Below are 19560 nucleotides of genomic sequence, written 5' to 3' on the forward strand. Positions count from 1 at the left end.
TGTTTGTCTTCCTATTTTTTTTCCTCCTTAATTTTGCAGTATTGTCTTGTGTTTGTAAAATTCATGCTTTTGTTCCAGAATTACAGTCTGTGCTTTGATGGATAGTTAGGTCTTTGCTATAATTTTACTAATTAAAGTTACTTTAAATACAGCTGAAATCTGTTATCTTTCATTGAAAGTTCCTAACAGGGAATAGTTTATTACTTATCTCCAGATATTTAAATCTGCTCTCATTATGCCCCTATTGCTTCCTTAGTCTCCCACCCATATTTTTCTTCAACTTGATTCTGCTTGTGTCTCATCTCAAAATTTATTTTACATTTGTTTTTGGTGTGAATGTGCATTGGTAAGAAAGGTCAATACTTCCCCCTGTAAATCTCACTTTTACTTTTAAAACCCTTTGTTGTACTTATTTTTACATCCTGTTACAATGTCTATCATCTGTGTTCAGGTGCTAGGATGATGTATCACAGGGTGTGGGTCCTTTTATTTTCTGGTTAAAATATTTATTATTTATTTATTGGAACAGTAACTTTAGAGTGCATGACAGGATGATTGGTGCTGTATTTGCAGTGCATAACATTGTCATTGGTGCTCATCATGTTCCCTTCAAAGGACTAAATGTGGCCAGAACTTGAAACTGATCCTCTGAGCCTTCATGGGGGAAAGGCTGATGGTGAAACTGCAGGGTTCTTTCTCTGTATTGTAAGTATTCCCCTTAAGATATAATTAGATCACTTGGAGTTTTCTTCTTGTCCTTTTTTTTTGCCTTAACCTGCTTTTTAACACCAAGTGATACTTAACGGTGCAGAAAAATTCAGTCAAAGAAAAAATGGCACCTCTTCTCCATCTGTTGGCATCTATCAGTCCATGTATTTCTGGGGGAGTTGTTTTGTTTCTCTTCTCAGTTTCGAATTGTGTCAGGTGAGATATTTATAGCATCTAGAAGAGGTTGAAACAGCTTGTTTTTCACTTGTTCAGAAAGTAGGTGTTTCATAGTAGGCACTTGTATATTCAGTACATAAACATGTTTTAAACAGTATATTCAGGATTGATTTTCTTTAGTCTTGATCAACATAGACTATGACTAAGGAGCCAAATTAGGACATTTAAATCATGAGACATTCATGACTTTCATGAACCAGGCAGGACAAAAATCAGTAAAGTCATCTCACCTGAAATTTCTATAGAGTGAACAGACTGTCATTTGAAACTGAATTGCTGTTACCTCAGAAATGTGGGGGTTTTGGTGGGTGGGTTGTTTGGGTTTTTAACCTTAGAAAGCAAAGTGCTTGCCCTTTGCCATGTATTTGATTAAATGAACAGCTTCTAAAGGCATGCTTTAATCAGACTAATTGCATGCTATTCTCTGTGTATTCTCTAGATCAAGGTCTTTTGTGTCTGGACTATAACAGGGCAGCAGTCTGACTGATTATGCATGGCACAGAACTGTATATACATCATTCCTGTATAAAGATTGGACCAGCTCTTTGAGCATTGTGATTAGTTTATTTTATAAAGGTACTTAAATCTCACCACCAGTGGCAAAGCTGTTGAGAGACAAAGGAATAATAAATACTGAGTTACTGATTTAATTCAGTTAGTAGGATCTTTGCTGATTTGGGGCAGAGAGAATTAATTTGCAACACTAATGTGTAAACATTTCTTACAAATAATTTGTAGTGAATTTCCTTGCGGTGGGGCCACCTGACAGGTTGCTGCTGAAGGTACTCGCATGTTCCCACCAACCACTTCTTTGTCTTAGCCAGACACTTTTTTCCTCTTTGCTTTGGAGAGTTAAATGAGCATAACAACAAAGTATGTACTTCTTTTCTTTTGATGCAGGGTCAAGGCAGGTGAATCCACCTGCAAGGAGAGTGGTAGAGCCAGAAAAAGATCATAGTGGAAGTACAAGGGCAAAAGCAAAGCAGGCAAGGGTGACAAAGACTGTTTCTTCAGCAGCAAAGTGCTAAGTTGAATACTCAGATGTCTAATGGAATTTCAGCTTTCAGGAAACCCAGTAATGCTGGCAAGTTTTGTTTTTTTCCAGGTGCTTGATCACCTGATAATATAACCCAATTTTCCATTTGGTTTTGCAGAACTAGATCTTTATCACTCATTTCAGTGCTAAAGGCAAGATATGTAACATAAAGCCTGGTACCTTGGCTTTTTATTTTTTCATTCCGAAATTATAACTTCAATTTTTAGTTGTTTCTGAAGCAAAATTAGGTCACAAGGAATTTAAGAATGTACTTGGACTTGCCAGATGGGGAAAGTGAAGTGTATCCCAGTAAATGCCATCTTAGGCAAGTTGCTCTGCTGTAATTTTTATGTTGAAAACACAGTCCAGAGACTTTGGAGATTAATGATGGCATACATTTCTGAAAGACCCTGTACCTCATTGCTAAATGTCATTCAGAATTGGATTTTAAATTTATCTCCATCTTGCCTAATGATTAGGAAACATTTCTTTACTGGTTGTCAAGCACTGAACTGGCTGCCCAGGGAAATGGTGGAGTCACCATCCCTAGGGGTATTTAATAGACATGTAAATGTGGCACCTGGGGACATGGTTTAGCGATGGGCTTGGTAGTGCTGAGTTAATGGTTGGACTCAATGATCTCAGACACTTTTTCCAACCTAAATGACTCTATAATTCATTACAGCAGTGACTGCCAGCATTTTTCTATATCAAGCAGACATCAGCTTAGATGCATGCTGGAGGTGAAGTCTGTACAATTGCAAATAAGTAATTTTTTTGGTTTTGCCATTTTTCAGCAAAGTGTGAATAATTGCTTTAGAGTAATTAGTTAGTATGTTCTACTTCAGTGAAAGTGCATTTGTGTCTCCAGTTGAAAGTGTTGTCTGAGCACTGGCTCTCAATCTACCTGGTCAGTGCTACTTTGAGCAGTAGGATGCAGCGTTAAAGTCACATGTAACAGGGTTATGGCAAAAAGCATTTAGTACTGACTAAAGAGTAGGCTGAGAAATTTAAAAGTGTTACAGAAGGGGAATTCCTTCTTCAACGGAGATACCATTATATTTTATCAGGTCTTTTTATTACTAACCAGGTTTCTAAATACATAATATGTAGCAAAATTTAAATACCAGCTGAAACAGCACCTTTTTTCTTTTCCTTTTGTATGTGTTGTATGCCTTTAATAGCAGCTCATTAGCAAATGTCTCTGTAAAAAAAAGAAGTCTGTCTCCATGCTCGTTCTTGCATTTTCTCAGTGGTTGTGTGCCATATGGTTTTACAGTAAAAGAAACTCTCAAAATGCATGTAGGTGGACTAAAAGAGGAGGAACAAAGTTAATCTTATGAAAACTAGTAGACAATTAGCTTAATTCAATGCAAAAACTTTAACATGATATGGGGTTATACCCCAAGCAGGAAATTTTAGCTATGCCATCACAGAGCATTAGAATATTTCCTTGGAGTAGTATTTTGTTAGAATCAATTGAAAAACAAAAGTTATCCAGAACCAGTATTTTATTATTTTACATTTTCTTACTCTACACTTAGTAGTTTATCACTTTCCTTGTTGCTTTAGTCCTTCCTTTAGGAAATTCATATCTTTATAAAACTAATTTCTTTGAACTGTTATAAAACCTCCATATTTACAAAGCACAGAAATTACATAGTTGTATTTATGATGAGCTGTTGAATGTCACTATTCATGATTATATCTAGGTGTGCTAAATCATCATCCTGGATCAACATTTATATTTGTTATTATTTTGACATGCAACAATTTCAATGCAGTAATAGCTGTTAGTTTTTCTGGATCATCCAGGGGATTCTTTTCCCATTATTTGTTGGATGTGGTTTTTTTCTGTTCTTGCATTCTAAAGTGAATCCCATTCAGTGTGATTTTCCATCCTGATTCAGATTTTAAATTTATCTTCATCTTGCCTGATGATTAGGAAACACGTCTTTACTGGTTGTAAAGAAAATGTGCTAAGTCTACTAAGAAAGTGTGCAGACCTTTAAGACTTTTTCTCTCATTTCTGCAATTCTGATGCAAAATCCCAGCCTAAGAAAGTTTCTGTCAACATTGTCCTGAAAGTATTGTCAGATGTGTCAGGGGATAGACATCAGAAACATGCTTGCACCAGTATTAGGGAAGTTCATTTCCAGCAGCAGCAGTGCAAATTCACATTTGGAAGAAGTAAGTGATAAGCAAAGTTTATCTACAATAATATCAAGGCTGGAGAAGTTAATTTCTTACCTGTGTCAGTGCTGACATGGATAATTTAGTTGTCATTTCTGCAGTTGTTCTGGCAGCACAAGGGCTTTTAGGTACAACAAGAAATTCTTCTTGGAATTGGTGCACAGATCTGATGTTTTATTCCCCACTACATTAAAAACAGTTAAAATTGGAAGATTATTTTCTATTTCACTGGTAAGGGGGTTTATGAATCTGAAAACTCCAGAGAATTTCCTTGTCTAAAACCAGTTTCAAGTTATGAATTTTCTTCACTAAAGAAGAAAATTAATGTCAAGATTTAAGATATAATCTTGGATTAGTATATGATTTCTGCGTATGTGGGCTATATGTAAGAAAGTAATCTCTCCAGCTACTATTGCACGTACTTCACTTTAATATAATTTATTTCAGTAGACAAATAAGATCTATTCAATCCTAAAACTTTAGCATCCTATGTCTCTCTTTCTGGAGAGATAGGAGGCATGTTGCTGACTATGGAGTGTACTGTGAACAGAATTCAACATGGTGTGGACATTCCCATGTAAACCAGAGGGCACTGTATTGAAAATACACAGATCCGGAAAAGGAGAAGTCAATTTTCATTACTTGGAGGAAAGCACCATTTGGACTTAAATGCCAACAGTTGAAGAAAATCAATTTCTTAGTAGGATTTCTTATCTGGATGCTATTATGAGGAAATAAATTTCATGTGCTTTCCAACAAGACCACTATGGAGATCTGTAGTGCCCCTTGCACTACAGTGATATCAAGGCACTAAGACTTTTGAATCCTGTTGCAGTCAACAAACTTCATTGCTATGCTGAGAAGGCTGCTGCTGTCCTTTGCACTCAGAAAATTAGGAGGGTTTGCTTTGTAGAGTTCAAATTAAGGAAGAACTTAGAGACTAACAGTGAATAAATTTAAGAATGAATAAAGGATAAGGATAGATTCCCATAGGATTCCCATTAATTCCCAGGCTGCCTCCTAGTGATCAGCTTTCCCTCTACATTGACAGTTACCCTTTTATGTTTTGTTTTGTATTGTTTCTCTCAAGAATTTCAGAATACAGCACTTAATAAAGTAGGCAATTTTACATACATATTCCTAAAAATCAACTGATTTTGCCCTATAATTCTAGCTGCTGCTTTGCCTTAGTGTATTGTGTGAAGTACCATCACAAACAACGACTTTCAGAAAAGTGAAGAATTACAGAAAAGGAACATGTCTTTGGTGCAAAGATTTATCAATCAAACTTAGCTCTAAAAACTTAATCTCTCTGACAAATTGAAAAAGGAGATGTTAGGTTCCTGGATGGAATCCTAGACTGGGTTTTTCTTACAAGTTTTCATTTCAGGGTTAGTGGCTGATGGGCCAAAGTCAAGATTTCAGAGAAGTCAGGGCTGCTTTCTGTTACATTTGATGAGAACTGCAGACAAAATAAATAAGACTTCTGAAAAGAGCTATGAAATTAACTGTAAACATGTCATTTTTCCTACCGCATCTTAATTTTTCCACTGTGTATTATTTTGTTGGTAATAAAGTATGAAATATTTCTTCCAAATATTTATGATTCAAGACTTAATATACTGAACAGTAAGTATCAGAGTTGCTGTAGTCACTGTAAATCCAAACTTTACATTGTTTGGATTTTGGTTAGTATGTTTTGAATTTGAATATTTGATCTTAATGGATGACATTGTCCTCTACTTTGTACCTTTCAGCTCCTCACAGCATTTACTGAAATTTCAGAATAGCACCAGCTTTTCAGGATCTATTACTCAAACATCATGCTAGAAAGGCATCTAGAAACACAATCTTTGGTCTAACGATGATTTGTGATACTTTTTGTAAAGCAAAGTCATTGAGATGGCAGCTGGGTTTACTTAAATGGATTTAAATGTTCAGGATTGTCCTGAATTGTATTGATTAGGCATTTGTTTAACCAATAGAAGGTGTTATCTGAGATATTATCAACTGAAAAATGCAGATAGTCTGTGTTTGATCATCATAGTAACATAAGGTACCTATTCATTATACAGATTGATCACCATGAATACATTATTGCTTTAACTTAGTGGGGGCTTGATTTTTTATTTGTTTGGGGGTTTACATTTGATCTTCTTTGTTTTCATATAGGGAGAAAAATTTAAGCAAGAACCCTGGATTTCTGTTAATAAAAGCAAAGCAGAAGAAAAAGAGAAAAAGAAACAAAACAATTAAAAGTAATCACACAGAAATTACGAAGAAAATGTTATGTGGAGTAGCTCATCATCCAATTTCAGGTGACCATGATGGATCAGAAAGTGAAGAGGATGACTTGGAAGAAGAAAACAAAAAATCAATATGTACATTCAGCAAAGGCCCGGAGGATCCAGTAACAGTTTGTGAAGAGCAGCCTAAGAGTAGAGATGAAAGCCTAAAAGATGCTGCAGGGGTTTCAAGAGAGAGTTTTCTGGTTGCTGTGCCTGAGGTCTCAGTGATGTCAAATAGTGCATGGAAAAATGAATTGCCTGTAGAAAGTGACAGTTTGCTTTTAAGAGATGTAAAACCTTTTTGTGCTGAAAACTTAACCAAAAATGCATTAGATGACAAGGAAGCAAAGCAGAGGCACAAAGACACCCTCTGCAGTTTCCTAACAACAAGCAATGATAAAAATTCCATCCAGAAAACAGAAGGCATTTCTGAAGACTATGGTATGTCATTGTTAAGCACAGAAAACAAACTGGGATCATGCCAAATTACATGTGAACCTGACTTGGAAGCCAAGGGCGTAAGTTTAAACAGTGAAGAAAAAGAAATCTCTCAGTATTGCAGTTCAAATACACTTAATAATGTGCCTGATAACACAGAGGGCAAATGTCCATTTTTAAAAGCAGAAGAAACTACCTCCAATGCCTGGGCTTTTTTTTCAATTAATTTATCTACTGAGGAGTTGCAGATGGGCTTCAATACTCAAGTTTCTCTCTCTCCTTGCTCTGAGGAAAAATGTGTAAGTGAACAAAAATCTCAAAAAGTGAGGAAACCTGAACAGACTCACATGAACAGTTCAGCAGAGCTAACCTGCTATCAGTCAAATGAGAGATTGTTAAAGGAAAACCATCTTGAAACAGAAACTGAGGAAGTTGGCAGTGTAATAAGCAATGGTCTGTCTGCATCTCCAGCTGGTCAAGTGCACTTTGATTCCCTAGTGGAAGCCAGGGCTGCCTTCATGCAGGGTTCAAGTGAAGTAATTGTGCCAATAAATGATGCTACACCAATTACACTGAAGAGGAAGAGATACAGGAGAATTGTCAACTTAGCACCAAAGTTTAACCTACCAAGACAGATCTTTGCTCATACAGAGGAAGGGAAGGACATCCCAGTAAGAGAAGATATTCCCCAAAACAGTGTTTTAGAAGTGAGGCAAAAATACTTTCTAAACAAGAACTGTGGAGAAGCACATGAACAGGACCATGCATTGCAGGAATATTCCTCACCCACTCTGGATGCAGATGCTCTGGTACATAATATTTCTTATATTCATTCAGGACCATGTTCTCCTATTTCAAAATATGCCTGCAGGGTTTGTGTAGATTCCAAAACAAAGGAGGAGCAAGCTACAACTCTTCAGCCACAACAGGTAGTTAATAAAAAAGAGGATGAGGCTGAACATGTTTCTTCAGAGGTTACAAATGGCCAGCCAGATAATTTGTCTTCTGTTAAAGTTGTTTCTGAGTATCTAGAAGATTCTACTACAATGGCAAGCTGCAGTGAAAATGCAAATGGAGCAGATGACTCTGAGCCAGCAAAGGCATCACAGCTTGAAGATTATCAAGATGCAGATGTGAAATGCAGTTTTCTGGGACTTCCCTTATCATTAGGATTTGCTTTTCAGCTTGTACAGCTCTTTGGTTCTCCAGGTCTTCCACTGGGTATAATGCTTTTCTTACTACTCCTATGTAAAACAAAAAAAAACCACAATCCCCTCAAAACCACAAACAAAAAACAAAGCACTCCCTCCAAACCAAAAAACAAATGAAAAGACTATGGTTAGAAACTCATTTTTATTGCAGTTTTTAGTTAAATATTAATGCTGTTGAAACAAATCACTGCTATTTTGGTGACAGTTTTTAGTTTGTACCTAAAATCCTCAGTCTCTGTCAAAGGGGCTTTTGGTTTGGCCTTGTATTTGCAGTCTTTTTAGTAACAAAAATTGACTAACTTTAAATCCAAAAATGAAATGCTTGCTGAATTTTTAATATATCCTAGAAAGACTTTTCTGTGTTGATTACAGAACTAAATGATGTTTGAATACATCCTACTGAGTAAGACTTTACTGTGATGATTATGGACCTAAATGAAAATGTGGTACAAAATGTGTGCACTTATATAAAGGCTGCATGTTTGGTTTTATATTCCAGATAGTAAAATTCTTTTTTATTTTAATAGAGTTTTCATACACTCTTGCATGGCTTAGATGCTGTTGAAAAACTTTCCCAAAATCTAATTTGGTTTGAAATTCAATATCAGGCTTACAAGATGTCATCTGAAAGGGAATGTCTTCTTTTTAAGTGTGCCTTATTAATAAGCGTCCTGGTGTTGTGTACATGCCTTCCAGAGCTCCAGATATCTTATTTTTGTACTTTCAGTTTAATACTTTTAAGTTAGCAGGTAAAAGACAAACAATCCTCAAAGGAATTGAATATGCCAGCCACCATTTCCCAGCCTGTATACTGCAGGCTAATGTAATCCCACAGATTGGGATTCACTGTAACCAGTGAAAACAAGAGTTTTGTTTGGAAGTCACCCTAAAACACCTGCTGAAAGAGACATATTCCCTGTGCATAGTGTTTTTCAGCTTCTTGAGTCCAAATTTAGTGGAGAAACTTTAACTTTCATTTAGCCAGCAATTAGGATTAAAAAACATAGGCCAGCTTTTCAGTATACCTTTACATTTGTTTGCTTCAATAGAATTTAAAATTAAGCATGAATTTTCATATGAAAATTTTAATCTGACAGCTGAGGAGTAGCTTATGTCATTTATCTGCTCAAACTGACCTCAGGATTCTTTGTTGTTTTTTAAAAGTCCATGGCAATGCCATCTGCCAGAACAGTGATGCAAATCATAGGAAGCATTACTTGGCTTTATGTCCCTAAAGGGGGACCTAAAGGACTGCTTTACCTAAATCTGGCACCACACACCAAAGAACTTGCCATATAGAGCTGAAATTAAGCAAAGAAGTACTGTTGATGTCCTCAACTGTTGCATATAAAACATTTTTCTTCCCCAAACTTGATGAATCTTCATATTTGTGATCTTAAATTTTATAATGTTAGAGGGAGTTGGCCACGACTTGAAAACAGGCATCTTCCAAGAAAGAAAAAGAATAACCAGGCATTCAGAAACACTCAGTAGCTTAATGAACCAAATGTTCTTCTCCTCTGAGTCAGTTACAGGTGACATTCTCTGGAGTTTAGGTGAGTTTCCTTTGGAAATAACCTTCAAGAAATACAAATCTACCCAAATATCTCTCTGAAGCTCTGCCAGCTTGTGACTGCTGACTGCTGGGGTTTTCCCACCAGAATTGTGCCTGGCTGGCCACATTCTCCTTTGTTATTATTATCCTACAATTCCAAAAATTATCCTTTTTTTTTTTTTTTGTGGCGTACAGTACATTGACAGGCAACTATTTATGGATGCACACATTTGACTGGTATTTTTTTACAACACTTGGAATTACAGTCAATCTTTATTGAAATTATTTTGGAAGGGAAATTTTTGGTAAATAAATGTCTTTAGTTATTTATAAATGGAAGATTTAATTGCATGTCTTGCTTGTATGATTCTTATATAAGTGTAGAATATATTTCAGACAGTTTTCCTATAAAGAACCTCTTTTCAGCTTCTTAAACAGTGTTAGAGTTAAAACATTTTAGGAAACACCTTCTCTACTAATAGTGCAAAAATTCTTATAATCAAGCATTTTAAATTTTAGAAGTTGTTAATTAAGTTGAATTTAATGGCTGAAAACTTTGTTTTTCTTGTGTGTGCCTATTTTTAGGGGAGTATGTGGGGGAAACGAAAGTATGGTAGGAAAGTCTTTGTCTAAATAAAGAAGCGAAACCCAAATCTCCTTCCCTCTCTTTCCCCTCTTGTGCACTGGCCTTAGATTCCAGAAATTCTAAATTCTGATTTTGCTGCTGGCTCACTTAAATATCTGCTTTAAAAAAAAATATATATATATATATATAAATAATGTGTGCAAAAATCTTAATTCAATGATATATTTTGGCTGTGGAGAGATCTGAACACTCAACTGCAAAAAATATTTTCTTCTGCAGAATCCTTGTTGCCAGATGATTATATAGTTCCCCTTGACTGGAAAGTTTCAAAGATGATCTATTTACTGTGGAAGACCTCTGTGGAGGTATGAATTTTAAGGGATTTTGGAAGGCTTTCCAATATTTCAGGTGCGAAGGGGAAGTCTTCAGTTCTTTGTTAGTAAATTTGTTTTAATATCCGCAATGAGGAGGCAGATGTTTTTTGTCCTCCTCTGAGTATTTCTAAAACCAGCTCATTGGCATGATAGGATTCAGATTTTAAAAGATCAACTTCAGAAGCGTGCACAACTACTAGTTAAAAAAGGGTGAAAAAACTTTGATACCTGTGTCTTGACCTGACCTATGTTCGTTAGTACAAGCTACCATCATTCAGATGTTTTCTGTCTTATAGTTTTCTCTCATCATCTGAGCAGATCTCATCCTCCATCACCTCTGCTAGAGCTGCAGCAGAGAAGTCATTCTGCGTGACTGTGGGCAAATTAATTCTCTTTGTCTGGCTGAGAAAGTGTTAACTTATAAATTACTTTTTTTCCTTGTCCAGTAGTGGAAATCAGGAAAATCCTGATTACAATGAACTAGTTATTATAAAATAGAGCATGGACTTTGTTCTTGCCCGAAATAACATCTCTTGTTGCATACCTTCTTTTTGCTGGACTAATGTTATCTATTTTAGGAAAAACAGAAACCAAACGGATTGCAGAATGAAGATAGCTTGACTGGTAAGTCTATTCTGTGATACAAAAACTGTATAAAATTCTTCTTATCAGGAGGAGTATTATCACTAATTGGTTTTTGTTACCAATTAGTGATAATACTCTTTGTGCAAAAGCACAATGATGTGATAAATGAATTTATGCTGCCGTTGATCGTGTCCATAGTCCACAGAGCTATGGTTGCTGTCATCACTTCATTTTTCCTCATCTAAGTGCTAAAATTGCCTTATAAAGTTTCCTACATTGAAATATTCCAGTAATTAGCTCAAGTTTATCCATTCTAGATCATAGTAGTATTTAGCATTGTATAGTCTTTCTTGAGACTTTACTTCCCTGAAAGGTTGAGTATCTTCAAGTTAATTAAACTTCATTAACACTAAAAGTTGGCAGCATAATAATAGAACCATGGAATTATTTAGGTTGGAAAGGACCTATAAGGTCATTGACATAACCATTAACCCAGCACTGCCCAAGTCTGTCCCTCAGTGCCACATCTACTTTTTTTTTTTTTTTTTTTTTAACACTTTGGGAGATGATGATTTTACTGCTTCCTGGGCACCGTGTTCCAATGCCCAGCCATTCTTTCAGTGAAGAAATTTTTCCTAATATCCAATCTAAACCTCCCCAGTGAAACTTAAGGCCATTTCCTCTTCTCCTGGCATTTGTTATCTGGGAAAAGAGACCAACCCCCACCTGGCTACACCCTCCTTTTAGGCAGCTGTTGAGAGCAATAAGGTCTCCCCTAAGTCTTCTTTTCTCCAGGCTAAACAACACCCCCAGCTCCCTCAGCTGCTGCTCATCAGACTTGTGCTCCAGACACTTCCCCAGCTCCACTGCCTTTCTCTGGACATGTTCCAGCACCCCAGTGTCTTTTGATAGTGAGGGGCCGAAAACTGAAACCAGAACTTGAGGTGTGGCCTTACCAGTGCCAACTACAGGGGGACAATCACTGCCCTGCTCCTGCTGGCCACACTACTGCTGATACAGGCCAGGATGCCATTGGCCTTCTTGGCCACCTGGACCCAGCTGGCTCATGTTCAGCTGCTGTCAAACAGCACTTGAGGTCACACACCTGGGCAGGAAGAGATATCAGGATTCATGTGAAGCTCTGGACTTCTGCACGCATTAATTCCTGCAGTGTGGAAGTTATGGGATAAGGTTGCTCGTTGTCTTTTTCCGTGATTTCCATATTAATGCATTACAATTTCACAGGTTCTCTAACAGGTTTAAAAATACACAACAGCAGTTCCCTGAAAGCTGGTAGAATTTGCTGTCTAAAAGAGGAGATAAGTTTCTCTCTATTTTAGCAGAATGGCTGTTTATGGAGAGGCAGTGTAAGAGTGGGAATAGACACACACATGCATGGGTGTTGTCTCTCACTCCCCTATGAGAGACAAAACAGAAAGATTTCATTTATTTTATAAGGCATTTAGGACGCAAAAATCATGAGGATTCTGGTAAAATAAAAGCTTGTTCTAGAAAAACTCTATCTTGACACAACAGAAATGAGAGACTATGTAAGGTAATTTCAGGTGGTTTTGGCTGCAGTTTGTAATTTCTTTATTTTTTAGATGACATTAATTATCTTGAAGATCTAGATAAAAATCCCCAAGAGAATAAAGACTCTTCTGAAACACTATCAGACATGGAGTTATGTCAAGATGTGATAGAGGAGAACATCATAACCTGCACTGGCTCTCTGGATGCTGCATTTCATCAGTCATGAGTGACTCTCTTAAATTCTGCATGAACAAACAGGTAATCAGTCACCTTGTGAATATTTTACCCTTTTATTATATTTAACCAAGTATCCTTTTATTATATTTGACCAAACATCTAAAGAATATTGTTTGTTATCATTTTTAAGGTGCATTTAGTATCCTCCAATTTACTTGGGTTTTAACTGAGTTAGGGTTGAGGGTTGTACAGATTTTGTTTCTTTCAGGCCTGGATGGGGAAAAGAGAAGGCAGTATTTTGTTATTAAAGCCATATGATTTTATTTTTTCCTCTGAAATCTAAAACATGTGTGGTGAAGTGAAAGCAGCAGGGTAGGATGCCTAAGAGGCGGAATTTATTCCCATTTTGGTTGCTGTGGCAATCTGTTGTGAGTCATCACAGTCCTACTTGCCTTGTCTTTTCAGCATGGAGAGTAATGCTGGCTCCATTAAGGGTCTTATTATGAAAAGAACTCTATGAATAATAAAGCAGTATTTCACCAAATTGTGAAGAAGTGGCAGTTCTGCTTTTCAGTGGAGAAACAGTAGGAAGAGGTCACAGTAAGACTTGGTATATTGAAGTGTTAAATTTTCATTAATGTTTTCATTTGGTGTGACAAAGTGTGCTATCGTGTTCTTGCTTGTCTCATGAATTTTTGAACCCTTTGGTAACTTGGCAAATGTTTCTTTGGTTTGTTTATGAGAGATATTCTGGGAAGATTGAGATAAAAAGGAAGGATTATGGGTTCCAGCAGGAAAATGCTAGCTTAACTTCTCTATCATTTGCTGTCAGTTGTTCTTTCCAAAATGGAAAATGGATTTATCTGTAGTTTTTAAACAAATAAACTGAGGTACATGGGAATAGAATAACCTGCACCATGAGCAAACTGAGCCATTAAAAGATTCCATATCCTGAGGCTTAAATTGTTCCCATCTAGACCTCTCAGGACTGCTGGAATATCATCCATATGGGGTGTGGTCAGGGGGTCTTTGTCACCTGGTGCCCTGTGTCTGACCTGACCATGCCTCCAGCTGATGGCTGAAACAGGAGTCAAGGAGGTGGGTGTGCACTGTGTTGCAGCTGTTATAAATACAGAAGTTTTCACAGTGGACTTTCATGTCACAGGGGAAGTAGTTGAATAGTTTGGGTTGGAATTGCAACCTCTTGGATGTGGTTTGATTTGACTATATGTCATTGATGACAAAAATGACATCGCAGGCTGATTAGCTGGTACCAGCTACCAGTGTAGGAAGATGAGGGAGATTTCTCTGAACCACATGGCCCAGAGAACACTGGTCTTGCAGGATGCTCTCAGCAGAGATCATTAATAATATCAAGAACTGTTGGTAGCAATATTTTCCTCTTAAATAATCAGATACTACAATATTGGGCAAGCAAATAAAAATATTTTCACAAAATACTTAGGTCTACACCTGTAACCAGTTTTTAGAAGCTATGTGTTTATATTATTGCAATACAAACACTCTAGAGGCAGGATTTTGGCTTACGGTCCTGACTGGATGTCTGTGTGGGCTTGTGTCCTAAACTATTATCCAGAAATGTCCAGGTTATGGATTAAATATTTATATACTAAAGAAACAGATGTGAAGAGCTATATTCACTTCCTGGGAGAAAATGGTGAAATATGAAACTTCTTCCTTTTGTGCTTCAAGAAAGGAAAGACACGTGCTAGCAGATAACCCTGCCTTATTGTCTGTACCTTTATCTGGTTGCTGAATCCAACAAACTGGTTTTTCCCCATCAGATTTACTCCCTTCGTCTGTCCGCTCTGCTACTCCCAAAAGTGTTTCAGTCTTCTTTTCCTGCTTGTCATGAGCGCAGCAGAAATGACCCAGAGCCCTCCGTGTTTGTCACCCAGCCACTGTGTGCTGCCAGGAAACCCCAGTTTGTTATGCTGTCTTGCAGTCTAACACTCTACTGTGTCAGCTTGTGTTAGTTCTCTGGAATATAGAATGAGAGCAATGCAGACTTTGCCACAAAATAACACTCCCCATCAGTGTTCAGCTTACAAAAAGGCCTTGCACTGTCTCTGCAGGGCTTGGCCATTGAGATCTATGCTGGAATGGGGAGGTACAGCTGGAGTTTTATGTTGGGGGATTTTTGTTTTGCTTTGTTGTAGTTCAGCATTTGAAATGAGTCAGGGAAGGTCCTGAAGGCTGTTGGAGGGAAAGGATGAGACACCAGAGGTCAGATGGGTTTAGGCTGCTCTGGAGCTGGGATCTGCCATCTCAGAGCAGGCTGATGCAAAGGGTAACTGCTGCCCAAAGTGTGAAGTGCCCTTCCTCCCAGCCCTGCTCCAGATAGCAGCTCCAGCAACTGCTGGCTGGCACAAAGGCTATCATTAATTCACTAACCCCACAGCAAACAAATCAATACTTTCCTGCTGGACTGAGGCGCTGAGATAAGCTACTGTAAGGTCCAGCTCAGTGCCAAGGCTGGGGCAAGGGAGCAGATGAGGTCGTGCTGCTGCAGATATGAGGAAGGGACGTGCAGGATGTCCTGTCTGGGCAGCAGTCAGCTCTGATATCAGGGCCCATGTATTATGCAACCAAACCTTCAGGTAGAGGACTCTTTTAAGCTTTTACAAAAGTAGGATGTTAAAAGAATTAAACCAAGAAAAGTAGGTAGAAAGGAAGAAGCATGTCTTGGGGTTTTCAGTCGGCTCATGCTCACAGGCACAGGATACGGGGTAACGCAGACCCCACGTGAGTATTTCAGTGCTTCCACAATATCTGCATGCAGGCATTGTAAAAGACAGGTGAGTTTTCGTGATCGATGGTGACTCTGGCTTTGAGGGATAAGGTTGTCTTACCTCACCACAAAATAATTCCCCTCTGGTTCCTGATTAAAGCAGACTTGCCAAGAGTGATGTCCCAGAGTGGTTGTGAAACTGCTCAAGTGAACAACTGTAAATGTTGAAATGGGTTTCATTCCTTCAAATGTCAGGGGGAAATAAAAAATTAGGAAAATTGAGACATTCCTAAAAAAAATATTTTAAAATCATAGGAAATCAAGGGAGAGCTAATATGATCATTTTGGTCCCTTTAGATTGGAAAGCAAACTGAGCATTACTGGCCAAGTGCACTTAATCTGTTAGCCAGATGGACATGCTTCTGTATTCATGTTGTGTAAGGATGTTTGTATTCCAAGGGTGAACAGTGTTCCTCTGTGAAAACACAGGGTTAATCTCAAGCTTTTCTGAGAGCTCCTTATTGCAGCATTGGCAGCACATCAGTATTTGTTCTGGAGATTAAGCAAGAGTTCCCAGTTTGAAAAATGTTGAAATCAGTGAAAACAGCATTATTTTGGTGCCTAGAAGTTCTCCTTAGACCAGGACTCACAGATGCCTGTGCAATACAAATGTGTCTGTTCAAGCATTTATCTGCAGGACTACTGCAAGGCAGAAGCTGACATGTTTCTTTTTGAAGTACAGCAGTCAGTAACTCCCTGCAGGAATACTTCTTCAACAAGAGCCCTGAAGGCTGTGGTTTTGGTAGGACAAATCTCTTGATACCCTGGTGTTATCCTCCTTTCCCTGGCTGTGCTATTCCAAGCACTTCCCTTTCATGGCTGTGATGCTTCTGAGTGAGGCAGTTGAGCTCTAACATCTAATGCATGAAGACCTCCAAAAAGTTTTTGGTCTGAAACAAATTGTCCTGGAGCCCATGAGATCAGGAGGACATGGGCAAAAAAGCAGGAGTGTATAGCTGGGAGAGGCAGGCCTGATTTTTGGCTAAAATGAAAAAAAATTAATCTGAAGGATACCAAGCAGACTAAAGCAGTCTTCCAGTATTGCTACAGAAAATATCATCCCATGGTCAAACTTCTTCCAGTTGCTACTTTGATACACAGATAATAGTGAAAAAACTTACCTGTCCTTTGACATTTAACCACTAATATTAAGCAAAATGAAGCATGAAAAAGTGCACAGAATTATGACCAGAAAACCTCACCTGCATTTTGCAGTGCTTACCAGGAAAACCTGGCTCAAAAAATCATTCAAGCAGAGAGTCTAAATACCTGGGGGAATAAGTGCTGCCCACAGCTGTGTTTTTGGAGCTCTCAAGAAAGAGCAACATTTGGGTTGTGCAGGTACCTCACACTAACTCTGTGACATGAAAGCCTGTGAGATCCTGAGTGCATGTAACAGGGGAAACAGTGCACATTGTAACAAAAAAATTGAGATGTAGATGTATAATTGTAGTATTGGTTGAACAGCTGTTCATTATATAGCATTTGTGATGTGTAGAGGAAAAAATATCCACTGTGTTACTCTTCTCCTTATTTTTCAGCTTTGATGTGGTAAGGTCCTTACTGCCTCTAGTTTTGACATCCAAGTTCTTATCATCTTCCTTTTCCACTCTGCTTGCATTCTTTTATTTTTCCTTTGCTTTCCATTGACTGCTTCCTCTCCTTTCTTTTTAACATTTTAAAGCAATAACCAGCAGCTGAGTATTAGAAACTTTAAAAAACATTGGACAGACTCTTCTCAGTCTGAGGGCTGGGTTATCTGTTAAGTCTTTTTGCTGCCTGTGCTGTTGTGGAACTTCAGCAGACCCTCTTCTTTTTTTTTTTTTTTTTTTTCAGAAACTTCTCGCTTTAATTCCACCATGGAAGGACTTCAGTTGGCCACCAAGGATTTTAAAAGTGAGGGATAACCTGGAAGAAAGAAACCACTGTAGATTTTTTGGTATACATCTTTGGCCACCTCCCCCAACACTGCCCCCCAGTATCAACCTCTCTGACCACGTAATAATGATCAAAATTGAGGTAACTTTGTGTATGGCAAAAGGTCATTTTCTGAAGCCATTTTGGATTTACACTATTTCAGTACATCCTCAAGTGTGGTATAGAGAGATTGAGAGTGGAGACCAGAGGCATCTGTCACTATGGGGTGTGAGCTTCAGGCTGTGGTATTTCATTCACTTGTGTCAGGATCCAGGATATTGGCACAGAAACAGGCAGTGATGCTCACCTGCAGGAAATGGTGCTTGTTTTGTGTCTTAGCTGCCTCCTTCTGCCTTCACCCTCTATCATAACTGCACCCATAGTTGCAAATTTACAACCTCAGATGGTAAACATCTTCATCTGTCCTTCCTATTCACTCAAACAGGAATGCACAACTTCCATTCTTTTCTCCTGAAACCAGCCTTTATGCTTCCCCTCAGCTAGAGTCATTTGGGAATTTGGGACTACAGAAACAAGAATATTTCACTATGGAACTGATTCAAACATGCTGAAGGAAGGGTGTGTATGGTTTGTGGTAGACTGAGAAGAAGTATACCTAGCACTGGTAACCAGTGATTTGATGTTTCTGTTAGTGGTGTTGGAAATATTTATGAATGTAGAGATAAATCATAATTAATTATAAAGAGCAACCTCTGTCAATTATGAGGCATGCATAAGGCTGGACACTTCCTTGTAGGGAGAGGGAGTGACAGCTGTCACCTCATTTAACAATAAAAGTGTGAGAAAAGATTAAAGAGAAGCAGGAAACTTGGTTGTGTCTACTTGTCAGAAATAACATTTCCCACTTGTGTAGCTTGCAGATCCAGAATATTTCTCCATTTATTCTTTGATCTCCTCTTCCTCACCTTTCCCTGCATTTGTTTATACATCAGCTGTAGAGCCAGGACTTGACTGAACTCAGGCTGAAGCTCCACCATGGTCAAATTTGCTGATGTGTCTCCATTTTCTACTTAAATACTGCATCTACATGAAAGCAGTTAACAATGTATGTATTTCTAAATTATTGTTGAACCACTGGCAAAATTTTCTGGCTGCATTGTTTGAATGCATCTCCCATGGACATGTGTGTGTCTTCCTTGGCTGGAAATGTCCTGCTCTCCTGCCAGCAGGACATTATATGAAATGTAAAGGAGAGGAGAAAGGGAGTTCATACCCCCTATAACCACAGCTTCAGACTTCTGTGTTGTACTAGTGGCAGCAGAGAAGTTAGTTTGATTTCAGGAAAATGTCACTCAAGGATTAACACCGTCTTCCTACTTCTATTTATTGAGCAAGAAATCTGAATGGCTCTGTTTTCTGTTACTGAATCCTGGCCTTACAGAATGCTTGAAATAAAAATAGTTTTCAAAATCTCACAGTACTCTTGTATGGGCAAGTCATGTTTCATCTTTTAGTAGAGTGTTGCCAGTTTAAGTTTACTTTAACCCCCTATCTAAGATTTTCACATTTTCTGTCTCTTCTTTCCTGCCACATTTTCTCCACTTGCTTCTGTTAGCATTGGTGTGCCATGTCTGCGGGGAGCAAGGCGTTCTCCCTGTGTGTGAACACTCTCTTTAGCACTTTTTGGAACCTCAGAACCTAAAGCTCCAGCATTGAGGTTTGGTGCTGGTATTTGCCTGGGGCATACCTGGAGCTGGCTCCTAACCAAGCTGGGCATGATGCTGTGTGTAGCTCTGGGAAGGGATGGTGTGGTACCACTCCAACTCTTTTTGGTTTTATTGCAAACTGTAATTTCTTTGGCTTCTTTGGTGAGCAAGTTAATGGAAATCAGGTTTTCTTTAGAGGAGAGAAATCTTTAAAACTTCCTTTACTTTCTCATATAATAATAT

The 19560-nt window shown here is 38.1% G+C and overlaps 1 protein-coding gene across 4 annotated transcripts in view; it reads left to right on the top strand.

The window, feature by feature from the left end:
* Positions 1-19088, top strand: part of N4BP2L2 (NEDD4 binding protein 2 like 2) — a 41454-nt gene extending 22366 nt beyond the window's left edge. For 2 of the 4 annotated variants that reach the window (XM_036406710.2, XM_036406718.2), the window contains 5 exons: positions 6347-8121; positions 10532-10617; positions 11205-11250; positions 12816-13002; positions 17570-19088. In XM_036406710.2, coding sequence (XP_036262603.1) covers positions 6347-8121; positions 10532-10617; positions 11205-11250; positions 12816-12970 — 2062 coding nt within the window. In that variant the 3' untranslated portion in view covers positions 12971-13002; positions 17570-19088. Of the gene's footprint in view, positions 1-6346; positions 8122-10531; positions 10618-11204; positions 11251-12815; positions 13003-17569 lie in introns of those variants that run through there. The other 2 variants (XM_036406739.2, XM_036406728.2) reach the window with 2 other exon arrangements.
* Positions 19089-19560: the final 472 nt, after the last annotated feature.

This window comes from Molothrus ater, chromosome 2 (genome assembly GCF_012460135.2).
Source record: "Molothrus ater isolate BHLD 08-10-18 breed brown headed cowbird chromosome 2, BPBGC_Mater_1.1, whole genome shotgun sequence".
Lineage (NCBI taxonomy): Eukaryota > Metazoa > Chordata > Aves > Passeriformes > Icteridae > Molothrus > Molothrus ater.